Source organism: Rhinopithecus roxellana, chromosome 5, assembly GCF_007565055.1.
Source record: "Rhinopithecus roxellana isolate Shanxi Qingling chromosome 5, ASM756505v1, whole genome shotgun sequence".
Taxonomy (NCBI): Eukaryota; Metazoa; Chordata; class Mammalia; order Primates; family Cercopithecidae; genus Rhinopithecus; species Rhinopithecus roxellana.
Window position 1 is genome coordinate 83783932 of NC_044553.1, and position 17573 is coordinate 83801504.

Genomic DNA, 17573 nt, shown 5'->3' on the forward strand with positions numbered 1-17573 from the left:
TTTTGAGTTCAGTGTTTAGATAACACCACATGCCTATCGCAGCCAGGGCACCCTGTAAAGGAAATGCCTGGTCTCTAACAGTCCTGTCATTCATTTTATGTATGCGAGTGAGTGTGGTCTGTGTTTCGGACCATTATAAGAGCATTTCTCTGCAGGGATTACTACTTGGGGCCTGCAGGGATACCAGGCCCCTCCTTGATGTCTGGAATTCTAGGGGTGGTTTTCTAAGTCTTCCCTCCTAAAAGGATTACAGGTTGTTTTGCCCAAGGCTCATTTCCACACATAGCTGCAGTACCAGAGCATTCCTTCCTTTGGTGAGAAGACTGCTTTGGGGGACACAGGACTGACTGGGGCTGGTGTTGGTACAGGATGTTTTTGTGACCAAGCTAGGTTGGCAGCTGCCTCTGTACTGTGGTTTCAGGGCTTCCCTTCCCATAGGATAGGATAGCTCTTTTCTTGTCCACTTAATTTTCCCCACCATTCTCTTGGCAAAAAAAGAAAATGTGTTATCTTCATTCAGTATTAACTTTCTTCTGGTAATATATAGCTCTTTTTTCATTTGGTACAATGCGATTAAAACTTCTTTAAAATGTTTCAAATAAATCTGTTAGGCTCTAATTTAGTTGTCTTGAGGCCCTTTTCAGGTCTGTGATTCTCTAGAATTTATAAACTTTTTTCTCTAAATCTACTGGGATCACTACCTATCCATGACAGTAATGTCTGCATGAGACAGAGTGAGTTCTAATGTGGCACTTGTTCTACAGTGTCCCCAACATATATACTTAACTTCACTTTCCTGCCAGTAATTCAGTGCTCCAAAAATTAACCCAAAATACAAAAGAAAACTTGGTTTTGACATGGACTATGAGCATTCATCCCTCTGTAATAAAATAGTGATCCTGACTGCCTGAAAGATCACACTTACCACTCCCCACAACCTTTAAAAGTTAGTACTGTATATACTTGTTAATATTCATGGCCATCCTGGTTAACTGTAATATTGAAAGTACGTTCAGAGTCATCAAAAGAAATTATTTAGAACCATACTGTGTGAAACTTTTTTAAAAATGTGAATCTTATGAAACTATGGAAGAATATTAGGTGAACCAGAACATAGTACTCTTTAGTGAAGCTAGATAAATGAAGTTCTATGTATTAACCAAAGTATGTTTTAACGCTACATATCAATTTGTGGGGAATTGTAAGGAAAACAAGTCATTTTCCTTTTCTAATTGTTGCACTCCTTGCTCTGCATTTAAATTTAAGAATTGTCTTTAATACTTATTCTCTAATCATGCTATATAGAATGTAAAAATTCTCCGTGAACAGATTAAAAATTCAAAATAAAGTAATAAGATGATTATGATTGAAAAATTATCCATTATAAACAATAAAGTTTCTATTGTTCATTTTTTTTAGACAGGGTCTTGTTCTCTCACCCAGGCTGGAGTGCAGTGGCGTGACCATGGCTCACTGCAGCTTCAACCCCCTAGGCTCAAGTGACACTCCCTCCTCAGCCTCCTGAGCAGCTGGGACTACAGGCACATGCCACCATGCCTGGCTAATTTTTTTATTTTTTTGTAGAGACAAAGTCTCATTATGTTGCCAGGGCTGGTCTCAAACTCTTGGGCTCAAGTGATCCTCCTGCCTCAGACTCCCAAAGTGCTGGGATTATAGGCACGAACCACTGCACCCAGCCTATTGTTTTTGCTGATGGTTCTTGTATCTCTAATATGAAGGATGAATATATTGCTTAAACACCGTCCATGACTACCCAGTTAGAGTGGATGCAACCCACTTCTCAGGGTCTTGACGAGTATGTTTTCAGTTGTGCAGTTAGCTTGGGTAAACAAAATCATTATTTTAATATGTCTCTTCTTTCAAGATGTTTTTGTTATCCTTTTCTTGTAAATTTACTGGTGATTCATCTTTTGGAGACTGAGAAAGAGAACTGACAATTGAAGTAAATTGTTTTAAAGTAACCAAGGAAGCGTTGCTACCCTCATTATTCTAGCCACTGCATAGAAATATCCTTTTGCTGAAATTCAGCTGTACAAGCTTGACAGGAGGTCCTAGGCAATGTGTTTTTCAGACTTTTGTCTGGTCTATCTCATGCCTGATTTCTGTGCCTTGTGCCTTCCAGTTCTCTCCTGCGCTATGGTGGAAACCTGTCCCTCCAAAGTGCCATGAGTGTACGATTCAACAGCAACGGGACCCAGCTCTTGGCCCTGAGGCGGCGCCTGCCCCCTGTGCTCTATGACATCCATTCCCGCCTGCCTGTGTTTCAGTTTGACAATCAGGGTTACTTCAATTCATGCACCATGAAAAGCTGCTGTTTTGCAGGAGATCGTGACCAGGTAAGTGCTGTCTGCCTCCTGCATCTCACACTCATGCTTTTCTCTCTGATTGTTCTTTCTATACTAGTCTTTATTTCTCATTAGCATTATGTCAGGTAGAAACAATTAAGGGGAAATAGTGAGTGCCTGGAGATGTTCTGACTTAATAATAGTGAGTTTCTTCATCAAGGCTGCTACTGGGTATATACAAGGCACACACCATAAACCAAGGCTGGCCACGATATGGTTCTGAGCCACCTAGCTCTGCCAAGTTTGTGAACAGATTTTAAGATTCTAAGAATGTGCCATTTCAGAAGAAAGGAGGGAATCCATGGAAAATTAGCCTGCTGGGGAGAGAGACATTAAAAAAAAGAAATCAATAAAACACAATGATGAATGAAACACCCTAAGTACCATCCGAAAGACATGTATCTTGAATGGCCTCTTGGGATGGCATCTTTTTCTTGGATGAAATGGGGTAAGCAGCTTTGTTTGAGAGGGAGCCAGATGCTGACTCTTTTTCTTTTTACTGCCAGCATCACAACTGGAAATGGAGAGCCCAAGCTGTGAGTTTCCAGCCTTTTCTCAGTCTCACTAGGAATGGAGATGCTGATGTTGACTTAAAGCTGGCAGTTTAAGAATACACTTGGCATTCTTGCACCTTTCTGTCTTGGCCATAGAAGTTCTGAATTGTCAGTGACCAGTTGGGCTGGTCTGGGTAACAAGCCAAGGAAAGACAAATGCGAAGAAGGACAAATCTAAGGAAAGGTTGATCAAATAAACAAACAGGATTTTTTATTCTCAAGCACAGCAAATCTTATTGCTACTTCACGTATAGATTGGGAAAAAGAAAAACCTTAGTCTCTTGCTAATGCTTAGTGTTCTTATCTTTGGGTCAATGAACTATGTCAAATTTTGAGTTAACAATTCTTATATGTTGTACCCCACCTCTTTAGAGCTATTTTTGGCATAAAATAAATATAAAAGAGGCATAAAAGAAAAATTTCTTTGAGGAACTGGCAAGACCTTGCTTTTTGAAGTAAAAGCTAGCATTTTTCTCCCTAGACAGGGGTTGCTGGAGACTTCCTAATGTCATAGTTTAAGGATTAGTAGATGGAGTAGGAACCGAATAAATGCCTGTTGAATTGTCTTGTGTGTAGATAGATGAGAATGTTCTTTTAAGTTTTCTGAACTAGAGATTTCCCCTCTTTATATAAATAGAGACCATATATCCAAATTAAGAATTTATACGCATGTTGGAGTCTTAGGGCCTACTTAGCTGAGATCCATACTGGAGACCACTAGGTGGCCTCAGTGATGTCTCCTTGGGGAGGCCACAGTACCTGAATGACTTAATTTGTATGTGTCTGTATGGCACTGCAGGGAATTTGTTTCTTGGGTGGGAAGAAACAGTTTCTAGAGACGATCAGACTCACGATAGAACAGATATGCAGAATGGTTGATTTAGCTTTGTCTGGCTGTGGAAATGACAATCACATCTCTCCCTCTTTTTCTTTTTTCCTTCCTTCTTCTTTGCTTTTGTTGATTTTCCATATTTTATCAACTTCTTATGCATGTAATTCTTGTTTTGTTTAATAATAGAGCATGCAATGAAGATGATATTCATAGTTTATTAGGCTTTATTTCCAGAAACCAGAGGCTGAGGGAAAGGTGATTTTCTTCAGGTTGTATTTAGCAGCCAAAGCCTGTCTTCATGGACCTTAGAAGAGCCAGAACAAAGACCTCTAGCCAACATGTAAGCACCTAGACCATGGTTTCCCATCTTTATCATTGTTAACATTTTGGCTAGATAGTTCTTTGTTGTGTGGGGCTGTCCTATGCATTATGAGATGGTTAGCAGTATCCCTAGCCTGTCTCTACTAGATGCCAGTAATATCATCCTAAGTTATCCTCCAGGCAACCAAAAATGTCTCCGGACATTGTCCCCTGGGGGGAAAATTGCCCCTGGTTGAGAACCTGTGATCTGGGTTATAATTACCCATTTTGCTCAGAGGCATTGGGGCAGGTATTGTCATAGGCAGAGCCACAGAAGGTATTTTGTGATAGTCCTAAGTATATACATCAAATATATCATTGTTTCTGCCTTTCAGTTTGTATATAATTATAAAAATATTGAATAGCTTTTGATTTTTCTCTATTTAGATTTGACTAATTTATTATTTGTGACTTATGTCCTGTGGGAAGAGTTTATGGGTATTTTATTCTCTCTGACAAACAAGACTTCTTTTTGTCTGGGGTAAGTGGTTTTTCTTGAAAGAAGATGCAAAGTCATTGAATCTAACTTTGGATCAGTTAACAGAGTTAGTCTTAAAAGTCTGTTCATATTCCTGAAATAGTTAGAGGTATATAAAATACAGAGATTTATGCTTGGCTTTTTTGTTGACTCCTTAGGGACTAAGAAATATGGCTAATTCATCATTGTCTTGTCTCCAAATCCTGGCACACAGTGAGAACACAATAAAAATTTGTTGAAGTAAATCTTGAATACTTTTGTCAATGTGTGGTATTTAGCTTTGTGGGCCTAAGTCTTCTCTAACTGTAAATCAGGATTGATAAGTATGATTTTTCCTGTTCAACTTCCAGGGGCCTGGAAGGATGGATGAATTAAATAATTCATCCAATTAGGAAGATGAATTAAATAATGGATTTATAGTGAAACTAATCTGCTGAACTTACAGTTTTTTCAAGTGTTGAACAAGAGGTCAGTCTTACTGTCCCAGTCCTAGAATATGTCTCAAAGGTGATTTTTAGACTCTGACTTTCCACACTCAGGGATAAGGCAGCAGTTGTCACAGTTACAGTATGACCTGCAGGACTGACATGTATATTGTTTGATGAGTCTAGACAGAATCTTGTTTTCTGCTTTCAATTTCCAAAGCCTGCCTTTTCCTTATATTGGGTTTTATATTTGACCTCATTCCTGTATGCTCTGAGAACACCCACAGCCTGAGGCTCTGTGTTCTGGAACTCTTCATTTAGTCATAGGCTGGGTAACCATCCCAGACAGGAATCTGAGAATTTCCATAATAGGAATGACTGTGGATAAGAAAAGCAGTAAGAGATCCTATTTATCTGAGACAGTCATCTGGCTTTTAATTATGAGATTATTCAGTCCATACAGATGGACCCAGATATTGTTCAGAGTACGTGTACTTCTTTTTAAACTATCATTAGTCTCAAAATAAAATTGTTTCAAGAAATTAGACTTGTGGAATAAAGTGTGAAATATCTGGTCCTCCTTTGTGTCTCCCTAATGCTCACTGCCACCCCTGTAGATGAATTCTAATTATAGAGCTATTAGAGATCATTTTATATAAACCTTTTCTTTTACAGATGAGTAAACTGAGTCTCAGAGAGGTCACAAGTCACAACACATGCAAGTTTGTAGGCAAACCAGGGCTAGAACCCAGATTTTTGGGCTCTCAGTAGAGACCCCTTTTCACTGTACAAATGATCACAACTTATTGCGGACAGGAGCAAGAGAGGCAGCAAAAAATAAGTGGATTGGGCTGGGAGTAAACATTAAAGAGTGGCGGGGACTATGGAGAGCCCACATCCCATCTAAATGGGTCAACTTCTATATAGCTTTAGCCCATTGTTGCCAGGGTCTCTGATTTTTTTCAAGAGAAGACAGAAATAAGGATTTTTATGTGAGGTCTCTTGGTTTTAAAATATTACAACAAATTCATACTTTATTGTATAGATGAAACAAATCTGTAATACCTATTCTGCTGTAGATCCACCAGTTTGAAACCTTTGTGCTTCATTCAGCAAGATGTTTTTTCTCATGTTTAGTGCCATGGACTGTCACTAACTCACCGAGACAAGTTCCTTTTTCCTGCTTCCTACCGAAGGCTTCCTAACTTCATGTCTTTTTTCTCGCTCCATCTTTTAAATTATGAGAGCATATATTTACTGAGCATTTACTGTGTGCCTGATGCTCTGATAGATACATTCACATAACATTGCCAGATGGTACCCTCTTTGAGATTTGCACTCAAAGCCCTGTATACAATCTGTCTTCCCCCCCTTTTGGCTATAAATACATAGTTTGTTTCTTTCTAGTGTATTATAATTATTCAAGTTTGATAACTTCTAGCATCAGATCAGGTGACCATAGTGACATCAGGTTGGCTGGGTATCAACAGAAGCAATTAGCCTTAACTAAAGGCTTACATTATTTTATTTTATTTTATTTTTTTAAAGCAAGCCTACCTTCTAGTCTTGCAATATAGTGGGGAATCTTGCAGTAAAACAACATTCCTTTCCTTGGAGGCTGCCTGAGCCCAAAGGTTCTTCTTGCTTTCACTTCCTACTTGGATTTTTGTTTTGTTTTCTCCTGAAAGCCTGACTGGGTACATTCTGTCTTCTAAGCTTCACACACTTCTCTACATGCTCAGTGAGCCAGTCTCTTAATAGGGTTAAAAAAGAATGCCAGTGTTCTACCTGCTGGCTTTTCTGGCATGCACGTATAAGACAGCACTTGGCTCCTGTTCCTTCTCTTTCACAATTCCTTAAATGGCTCTTGTCCTAGATTGTGAGTCCAGTAGAATGGCTGAGGCTTCTGGTAAGCAAGTCTTTCAGGCTAGCAGGCTTGTTTGCCTGGAAATGGACAGTTTGATCATTTAAAATATTTCTTGCTTTAGTCTCATATGATGCCTGGTCTAATAGTCCCTACATCTTGCTGAAAGTAGGATGTACACGAAAGGAGAAAGTATAGTAAGATTTTCTTGAAACGACTGAGCACTGGAGTACCTGAGCACTAGGATCTCTTATACTGGTCTTTTGAACTTGATGGATGGCAAGGCCCCAAAAATCGTGATCATGAAATCATCTTGTCCCATCCCCTGGAGGAAAGAGCTGACTTGTACCCTATGAGTCCAACAAAACGGCCTTGGATAAATGGCCTCCCTCAGACATTACATCACCACTCAACCTCTCTGTGTTGATATTATATGGGTATAGCCGAGGTGTGGAATGCACCAGTAAGTACTCTGTAGGCCAGAGAGGCCCTCTAAAGTTATAGCTTTGCCTTTTTTTTTGTTTTTTTTTAATAACTCCATGCACCCCTGATTAAGCCCATTTTTGGGCCTGGCATGCCATATGTTCTCCTTTATCTGAGATAAAGATATACTTTTAATGAGGGAAATTCAACCCTTGGTTTCTATCCTTTGATTTGTTGTGATTTTAGGCTACTCTTTTTTTTTTCCATCTCCTTGCTGTTTATATCTTACATATTTTTAGCTCTTTACCTTGTAAAGTATGTTCACATCCACTGTTACATTTTTTGTTGTTGTCGTTTGTTTGTTTTTAGACGGAATCTTGCTCTGTCACCCAGGCTGGAGTGCAGTGGCTCCATCTAGGCTCACCGCAACCTCCACTTCCCAGGTTCAAGCAATTCTCGTGCCTCAGCCTCCGGAGTAAATGGAATTACAGGCACGCGCCACCATGCCTGGCTAATTTTTTGTGTTTTTAGTAGAGACAGGGTTTCGCCATGTTGGCCAGGCTGGTCTCGAACTCCTGACCTCAAGTGATCCACCCGCCTCAGCCTCCCAAAGTGCTGGGACTACAGGCATGAACCACAACATGCGGCCCACTATTATATTTGAATGCTCCCAGCAACCTTTGGGTGCAATTGGACAGGTTTTATCCTCACATGAAACTGAGGCCGACAGTAGTGTGAAACGGCAAATCGAATTGTTAGCAAAACCAGGACTAGACTCAGTTTCTTGTTTTTGACTGTACCCTCTTGCTCACAGGCATGCTGCCCGCTGTGTTATAGAGATCAAGCAATGATATGATCTGGTGAGGAAGAACTGAACACAGAATGTGGCAGAAGAATTCCTTGTATGTCTTGTTTAGAGAGTGAATGTTTTAGGAAACTTTTTTTGAGGAAGAGGGCAGACTTTCTGTTTTGTAAAGAGAAGGTAGAGGGAATATAACTTTTTTTTTAAAGGTACAAAAATAATTAAAACAGTAACATACATTTGTGTGTATGAGGGAGGGATATTTAAAATTAAAATATTATATTGTCACAAGAAAGACCAGATATTCCTTACTCTGCCGTTGGGCAACCATGAAAATTAAAGCCTGTTTTATATACCAAAAATAAAAGAGAAACTTGATAGAAGTAACAGTGCTCAGTGCTTGCAACCAAAGTCAATTTATACTCTTGTTAGGTAAGTCCAAATTCTAAAGGCTACAAAAATCCTATTAAATCAAGGGGGAAAAAGAATCATTTTAGGACAAAGTTATTCAAGATGAAAGAAAGGCATGTCTTCAGTGAGAGAACTGCCTACTGTTGGATACTTTCCTGCTAATGTGTTTAAAGATTTTGGACTTCTCAACTTTCTTGGTTTTCTGGTAGCCAAATCCACCACTGCCTACTCGCTTTTTCTGCTCGCCTTCATTGCTGTTGACATTCAGATCAGCAAAGGGAGGCATCTTGAAACCAAATGATAGAGTAACTTGAGGCAAATTGAAGTTATTAACATTGAAGATCTGTTTCAGAGAATGGGAATCGTAGGCTTGTATGTATGATTTATATGTTTCCTGGGCTGACTTATGAAGAAAGTAGTTCTTTTCAAGCCAAGACTGAATGTCAGAAATTTTAGACCAGGAAAAGTCAAATTCACTTGACGGAACCTTGGATTGTTTCAAGTAGTGAAGAGAACCCAATTCTTCTGGTTGCAGAATGAGCAAGGCATGCCGTCTCCCATTTAGGCCTCTGGCTGTTCTGCCCACATGGTGAATATTATTCCTTAGGGTCATCCGGAGGGTCATACTGAACAATCCAGTCGACTTCAGTAATGTCCAGTCCTCTTGCTGCCACATCTGTACACAATAGTGTTCCCGAATCTGCATTGCAGAACTGGAAGAATGTGGTTGTATGCTTATTTTGCTTTTGCTTTCCATGAATGGCCAAGATGGGCAAATCATTGTAGTTCAGCAACTCATAGTGGTATTTCATGGACATACAAGATGAAAAGAAGGCCATCAGCTTATTTTTTTTTTTTTTTTTGGTTCTTCTTAAGGAATGTAAAGAGCAGAAGGAATCTCTTTTCAGAAGGACAAACAACATATCCCTGCTCAAGACCATCCACTGTTGCATTAGCTGTATTATCAACACCAACATACAATGGCTCCTTTTTCAGAGAAATCCTTGCCAGGCATTCAACTTTTTGAGTTTGGGTGGCAGAAAAGAGCATCGTCTGTCTACGTGTTGGCAAAAGTTTAATAATTTGCTTTAATTCCTCTTCAAACTCAACATCCAAGATACGATCAGTTTCATCGATGACCAGACACTTCAGATTTTTATACGTAAACCCTGGGATATTCTGCATATGGTCCAGCAGATGGCCTGGTGTGACCACAATGATGTTGATCCCATTAGCAAGTTTCTATGCTTCAGTAGGTCTGTTACTGCTACCCATTATCAACCCATAGGTATGCACATGGTAAGTCATTAGCTCCTTAAGAACACCAAAAGTTTGCATGACTAGTTCTCTAGTAGGTGAGAGAATAAGGACCTCCGTTCCATTCCTGGGCATGAACTTAAATTTAACAATGAGTTCAGCTGCAGGGATGAGAAAAGCCGGGGGTTTACCACTGACAGTTTTTGTAGCTGCAAGAAGATCCATGCCTTCCAGAAGTGGTCTGATACTTTTATGCTGAATTTCGTCATGTTTGTAAAACCCATTTCTTTTATTGCCTTCAGAGTATTTTCATTGACAAGATTACATAGAGAAGCAAATGAAGTGTCCTCAAAAGCTCCTGTCAGTCCCAGGGGCAGACTGGGCACCTCACTGTCATCTTCATCATTATCTGGCTTCTCCACATTATTTTCTGTTTCTTTAGGAGTCTTGGCACTTTCTTCTTCAGATTCCTCTTTGTTTTCAGTTTTTGCTTTTTTTGTATCAGGTCCAGCATCATTCACCATTTTTCTCTTTTTCTTTTTTGATTCTGAGTTAGGAGACTGCATTGTTGCTTCTCCATTGGTTAATACAGTGGATTTCAGGGGAGGTGTTTTAACTTTTATATTTTCCACTGCTTCTTGAGACACGTCTCCATTTTGAGTATCTGATAAGCCCACGTTCATAGAATGTTTTGATTTTTTAACCTTTCCACCTCCCATTGTTTCTTCAGACACATCTCTATTTTGAGTTTCTGACAGGGTCAGATTTGAGGCCCCCTGAAACTTTAGGTTCCGCTGCCGCAATTTGAATTTCTGCTTCTCGATCTTCTTTCGTAGGAGTTTCATTGGCAGGTGAGATATGCTGTCCAAGTAGTGTCTAGACCGTGGTGCTACACAGTACAGCTACTCAGTTCCAGAATACAACTTTATTAAATCAGCCATTTGTAACTCTTTTTGAATCCTGTACCTTTTTGAAACTCTAAAAACTATAAACAGTCATCTCAGAAAAATGTACACATCTACATTGTTTTCCATATAATAATAAAGTGTTTATGGAACTCTTGAAACCTAGAGGCTCAGGTATTATCAATCCTGGGTTAAGATTTTATCTTTGGGTTATGTTGTCTTTTAGTCCGTTTACTGATACAACTTTAGAACTTAGAAGCTTAAAAGGTTTTGGAGTATATGAGGCCTGCTAGGTATGGTCTGATTTATAATCGTTCAGGAACACAAGGTGACCTGGATTCTTCTTAGGAACAAGTGGAATTGATGTGATCTGGTGACAGGACATGGCAGTTCTTTAATGCATGGCTCCTGGCTAAGAGTCTGGGCCCCACTAGGAAATCCTTGGTAAATGTTAATGAAGAGGAACAGAGTATAACCTGTCTCATCCTCCTTAGAGATTTTACTTTTGGTAGAAGAGCTTTGCCTCTTTTTGAGGTATCTTCAAGCTTTGGAGAAAAAAGAAAATAATGTTACTTCCTCAGAATGCTGGGACACCTTTTCTTGAATGAAGAGTATAAATACTCATATATGGACTGAAGTGAGTGCTACCATCTCCTCACTCCCCAGTCCTCACATACAAAAACTGAAACCCATGGAAGGGGGCCAATGGTTAATGGCCCCTCATCTTGCTCAGGTTTCCAAAATGGTTGGCCAAATAAAGATTCATGTTTCTGGCCACTTTGTTATAACCACCTGTTGGTAATTTACAGCATTTTTTTCCTTTTCTGCTGATTATTTAACTGTTATTGGCTGCCTTTATGGAATATTCCTTTATTAATAGAATTTTTTCTATGCAGAACCCATAAAGGTTGGGTATTTTAATAAACTGAAAGATTTCAGAAGCCTAATGGAGCTGAAATGGCAAATGGCTCAAAGAAGCAAGAAGAATGTAACTTCACATGCAAAAATAGTGTTAATCTTATGGGTATGCATATTTGTATGCTTTTATTGGGAGGCAATGAAATTTCTCTTACCACAAATAAAATAAATCTATGGCTTTGCCCGTTTCCAAAGAAAATTTGCTCTGATTGCTTTGTATTTGTGGCAAGCACTGGTTATAAATGGTATGATCAAAGGTATATTATATGCCAGTTAGCAAACCTTTTTCTGGAAATAGTCATCTAGAGAGCATATCACAGAGTTTTCAATCACATTGTTTTTCCCCTTCTGACAGAAGGTCAGGGGAAAATAAGAACTATGTTTGATTTAAATTTAAATAGCAGTCTCTGTGATGTTACTGATCTAGGCTAGCAAGCCATCTGGTTTTTCTGTCCTAGTCAATACAGCTAATTAGACAGGCATGCCATTTACTGAAGAATAATTAATCAATTACTATGGAAGGAGCCTTTGGAGAGAACTGGGTAAATTGATCAGTACTCAATGAATAGTAACTGATTGATATGTTTCCTTCGTCATCAACAGATGTTGGAGAAGATCAAATCCTGTGTAAGCATGCACCACAAACACACACATACACACAAATACACACACACACACATTTTCTATAAAGGTCAATGGATTGACAGAGGACATTTGGGTCAGTGAGACAGTGACAGATACCAATCAGTAATATTTTTCAATGTTGTTCTTGGTGGTGGTCATGATGGTGGTTCCTTCCTGAAATCTATTGAGAGGGAATTGTTGATCTGTTCCTATGCTTGAGCAAGTTAGTATCTCCATACTGACAGTGGATTGGATGAAACCCCACCATGCACTGGCCTCAGGTTAACCCTACTTAAAATGTCTAGATCAGTAAACATTCAGATCAGTAAATAGCTTGCCCCCTTGGACCACAGAAGGAATGAAAAGTGAGGTGAATCAGAATGTGGCCAACTTTCAACCTTTGTGGCCAGCTGGGAAGGATTAGGGATAATGTGTGTCCACACAACAACTCACGTTCATTTTAGCATTGATATTTCCCGCCTTACCCACAAAACCAAACAAAAATTAAATATATCTTCCACTCTGATCTAATTGTAGTCTATGGATCTCCTACCTCCCCCTCAACTCAGAGTGTTTTGGGAAATGGAGACTTTATTGCCTAGATAGTGAAGTATCTAAAACATTCTTTCTTCCTCTTGGAGCCCCGCCCTGTTCTTCTCAATAGAATAGAAGATAAAAGGCTCTGTGAAGTGAGTTTCGTTTTTTTGTTTTTTCTTTTCTCTTATATTCTTTTAAATCTTATTATTTATTTTTTCCTCTTACATTTGTTATTGCCTTTTTTTTTTTTTTTTTTTTTTTTTTTTTTTTTTTTAGCACAGAAGCAGAACATGAAGTGAGTTTTTAATTTGTGGTTTCCCCCTCAATGTTTAGAATGATGTTAAAAAAATAGCTTAGAGAAGGTAATGAATTCTTCATATTCATGTCCCCATTTGGCCACAAACTTCTTATCACCTTATTTAGTTTCTGCCTTTCCAAAGTTGAATAGTAATTTTTAGTTTTTTTCACAGTAGTGTATGAAATATGAACGTTGGTTTTCAAGTCATAAAAAATATGAAACAGGAATTTGGAGCAACCAATTTTTCTATTAAGTTTCTATAGCTTGCCTATTTATATAGAAGTATCTGCTGCTGAGCCTTTCTGTTATCTAGGCCAGAAGCACTTTACTCCAGGTCAGCTTCAGACCCCAAACACCAGATTTCCTGGGTGAGAATGAGCAGGTACTGTTTGAAATTAGATCATCAAGATAAAGAAAAGACAGAGAGAAAAACCTATGCCTCCAATTTCACCTCTTGAGGTGAAGTCCAGTTTTCTGGTTAATTGAAATAATTACTGTGTTTCTTAAGTTTTAATATAATGAAGTACTTTGGGTTTGTTTCTTTTGGTAGTGACACAGTGCCATCGGCACTGTTTGATCTTTGTTTTCTTGCTTATATTTCCTTATATCCTTCAGCAAATATTTGTAAGATGGCCCACCTAGACCTGCAGTGTCCTGGTGGTCCTTTTAAGCACTAACCATCAGCAAGGCCCCACTCGGTGGCCCTAGCCAGCCTGAGTCCGGGAGGGGATGACCCTTTCAGCATAGCTTTAGAAGACAGGAATGTTTCTAGCTGCTCTTATGATAGTAAATGTATCTCTGTACTCAGCTCACTTGAAATAATCTTTATTTCCACAAAACTTAAAAAAAAAAAAAAGACAAAAGAGCTCTTAATGACTGCCTTATATTTTAAAATAGCCAGAACTCTGTCTGCTCTCCTGGAATACTCTTCTCCCAGATATCCACATAACTTGCTCCCTCATTTCCTTCAGGGCTCTATTCAAAATACCATTTTATCAAAGAGGCCTTCTGTGACCACCCTCTGTAAAACGGAAACTAACACGCCAACCCCCAGCACCCCCTATATGCGCTAACCTGCTGTTTAATTTTTCTCTAGAATACTTGTCACCACTGGACACATTATATATGTTTTTTTTTTGTTTAACTTTTTTTGCTCTCCCCATATTATATATGTCTATAATATTTTCCCCCTCCCATCAATAGAATGTAAGCTTCATGAGACAGGAACAGGGTCTCTTTTGATCAACTCTGCCTTCCCTTCCCTGGAACAATCCCTAACATGTATTAGACATTCAATAAATATTTGTTTAATGAATGAAGGAATGACCTCACTTTTATTTCTGTCCTTATAGTCAGCAGTACCCAGGCAGCCAATTTTTAATGCTAGGAGGCATCCAGCAGACAACCGTAAAATGCCATAATGAATTCCACAGGACAGTTTTGTGATTCCAGAGTGTGTGAACGCTCAAATGCCCTCACTAGATGGCAGTGAGGCAAGACGCGCCCCCTTAAAAATCATCCCGAGCTGTTCTCTTGTGGTGGATGGAAGAACAATTCCAAGAGGAAGAGAGGTCAGGAGTTGCCTTTATCCCTAAGAGGAAGCCTGTACATTTTATGCATTTTCTGCATATTTTAGGAGCTGTCATATTAAACCCAACAGGCCTTAACTCTGGGAGAGTTTTCTTCCTTCTAAGGCAGTCTTCTGAGTCAGCATTCTGTCTGGGAATCCAATTTTCCCTTCTCATGGCTTTGTCCTGGTGAATAGCTGAACAAATAGGAAAGCACTGATGCTTCACAATGAAATAGTAAAACCCCTGATAAGCCCACTGGGCTCAGTCTTTTTAAATATTATTTTTTGTTTGTTTAGTTTGCAGTGGTATGGGGGGCAGGGTAGCAGGAATTCCACGTGAAGTTCATAGCCTTTTTTAAACATGTAACAAGTAACAGGAAATGGTGGCGCCCGCCTGTAGTCCCAGCTGCTGGGGAGGCTGAGGCATGAGAATCGCTTGAATCCGGGAGGTGAAGGTTGCAGTGAGCCGAGGTTGCAGCACTGTACTCCAGCCTGGGCAGCAAAAACTCTGTCTCAAAAAAAAAAAAAAGTGTAATTAAATATATACATTTACATTGTTGTGTAACCATCACCACCATCCATCTCTAGAACTTCTTCATCTCAAACTGAAACTCTGTGCCCACTAGACATCAACTCCCCATTTCCCCTCCCACTAGGCCCTGGCAACCACCATTCTACTTTGTGTCTGAATTTTCATGACTACTGTAGTAGGATCATAGAGTATTTGTCTTTTTGTGACTGGCTTATTTCAGTTAGCATGATGTGATGTCCTCAGAGTTGATCCATGTTGTAGCATGTGTCAGAATTTCCTTCCTTGTTAAGGCTGAATGATGTTGATGGACACATAGGGGATGATTCCACCTCTTGGCCATTGTAAACAGTGCTGCTATGAACATAGGTTGCAAGTATCTCTAATCTTGTTTTCAGTACTTTTGGATGTGTACCCAGAATTGGAATTGCTGGATCATATGATAATTCTATCTTTAATTTTGGGGGGAACTATTTTGTGGGTCTTTGTTTTGTTTTTGATAGTAACCATTCTAATGGGTATGAGGTGGTATCTCATTGTTTTGATTTGCATTTCCCTAATGATCGGTGATGTTGAACATCTTTTCATGTGCTTATTGGCCATTTGTATATGGCCATGTTCTACTTCTTTGGAGAAATGTCTATTCAAGTCCTTGGCCCATTTTTTAAATCATGTTTTTTCATTGTTGTTGTTGTTTAGGAAACTTTTAAATTGAAGTTTAACAAGATTAGCCTTATGAGTTTCCTTGTCTTGAGCATGTTTGTGGAGTGACTTATCAAATCACTTGGGCTGGCAGCTTAGGGACTTTTTGGGTCTAATCCAGCTTCCAACATTCCTTCACAGAGTAATCATAGAATCTTAGAATTAAATGAGCCTCACAGAGCCACCAGTCCAGTTCTCTCATGTTGCAGATAAAGAAACTGAGCCTACTGCTTTTTCCACTGTGCCCTTATTACCTAATCCCTATAGACAGCATTTTCTTCATCTTTAGATCTACCTGTCTTTGCCTTTTTTCTCATGTTCCTACGAGTGTTTTGAAGGCTAGGAAATTGATTTTAAATGATTGCACAGTATTTAGTAATTTATGTTAGGCAGGAGGTTGTGTATATGTTGGACTTATACTTTTTGGGGATTGTTCGATGTCATTTTCAAGTATGACATTTTCTTTAGAAAACTGTAGACCTGGCCAGGCACTGTAGCCTATGCCTATAATCCCGACACATTGGGAGGCTGAGGCAGGAGGATCACTTGAGCCCAGAAGTTTGAGACCAGCCTGGGCAATGAAAGTGAGACCCCTGTCTCCACAAAATATTAGCTGGGTGTGGTGGTGCCTGCCTGTAGTCCCAGCTACTCAGGAGGCTAAGGCAGGACAATCATTTGAGCCTAGGAGTCAAGGCTGCAATGAGCAATGATTGTGCCACTGCACTCCAGCCTGGGTGACAGAGCGAGACCCTGTCTCATAAATAAATAAATGAATGAATAGGCTACGTGTCGTGGTGCGTGCCTGTTATCCATCTACTGCGGAGGCTGAGGCGGGAGGATCACTTGAGCCCAGGGAGTCGAGACTGCAGTGAGCCATGATCATGCCACTGCCCTCTAGCATGGGCAACACAGCAAGATGCTGTCACATACACACACACACAAAAGGAAAACAGTAGGCCTTTCTTTTTCAGGGAAATGAGCAGATGGGGGCAAAAGACAGGAAGAAGTAATGCTGACCTCAACTTAAAGTAAAACACTTATGTTAATCTTTGGAAATAAATGAACTCTCAGAATTACTCTCTAGTTTCTATTAGACAATGTTAGACAATGCTTTTATGAGTACACATTAGAGTTGATCTGGTACAGTGTCCTTTTTGAGATCAAGCACATAAAAGACCACTGCTTATGCCCAGGCACTAATTCATGGCTATGTTGGTGATGGCTTCCTGGTCAAAGGTATCAGCTGGCAGTAGAGAAGTTCAGGATACTTGGCCTTATGTAAAAGATCTCTGGGAAGCTCCTAGTTTTTACATTCTGCATTAAAATTTTTTTAAATTGTGGTAAAATATACATAACATGAGATTTACCATTGTAACCATTTAGAAATCCACAGTTCAGTGGCATTAAGTACAATCACATTGCTGTGCAGCCATCACCACTATCCACCTTCAGAACTTCTTCATCATCCCAGACTGAAACTCCCCAACAAACAATAACTCTTCATTCTCCCTCCTCCCAGCCCCTGGCAACCACTTGCTCTTTCTGTGAATTTTACTACTCCCAGTGCCTCATATAAGTGGAGTCATACAGTATCTGTCTTTTTGTTTCTGCCTTATTTCATTTAGTATAATGTCACGGTTTATCCCTGTTGTAGCATGTGTCAGAATTTCCTTCCTTTTAAAGGCTGAATAATATTCCATTGTATGTATTACCACATT

The 17573-nt window shown here is 39.4% G+C and overlaps 1 protein-coding gene and 1 pseudogene across 6 annotated transcripts in view; one reads left to right on the forward strand and one right to left on the reverse strand.

The window, feature by feature from the left end:
• The window catches only part of DCAF5 (DDB1 and CUL4 associated factor 5), a 110659-nt gene that overhangs the window by 63247 nt on the left and 29839 nt on the right, over positions 1 to 17573 (forward strand). For 5 of the 6 annotated variants that reach the window (XM_030930203.1, XM_030930204.1, XM_030930206.1 and 2 more), the window contains exon 6: positions 2144 to 2357. In XM_030930203.1, the coding sequence (XP_030786063.1) occupies positions 2144 to 2357 (214 nt within the window). Of the gene's footprint in view, positions 1 to 2143; positions 2358 to 2872; positions 4836 to 17573 lie in introns of those variants that run through there. The other variant, XM_030930208.1, reaches the window with a different exon arrangement.
• On the reverse strand, positions 8637 to 10671 carry LOC104659634 (annotated as a pseudogene).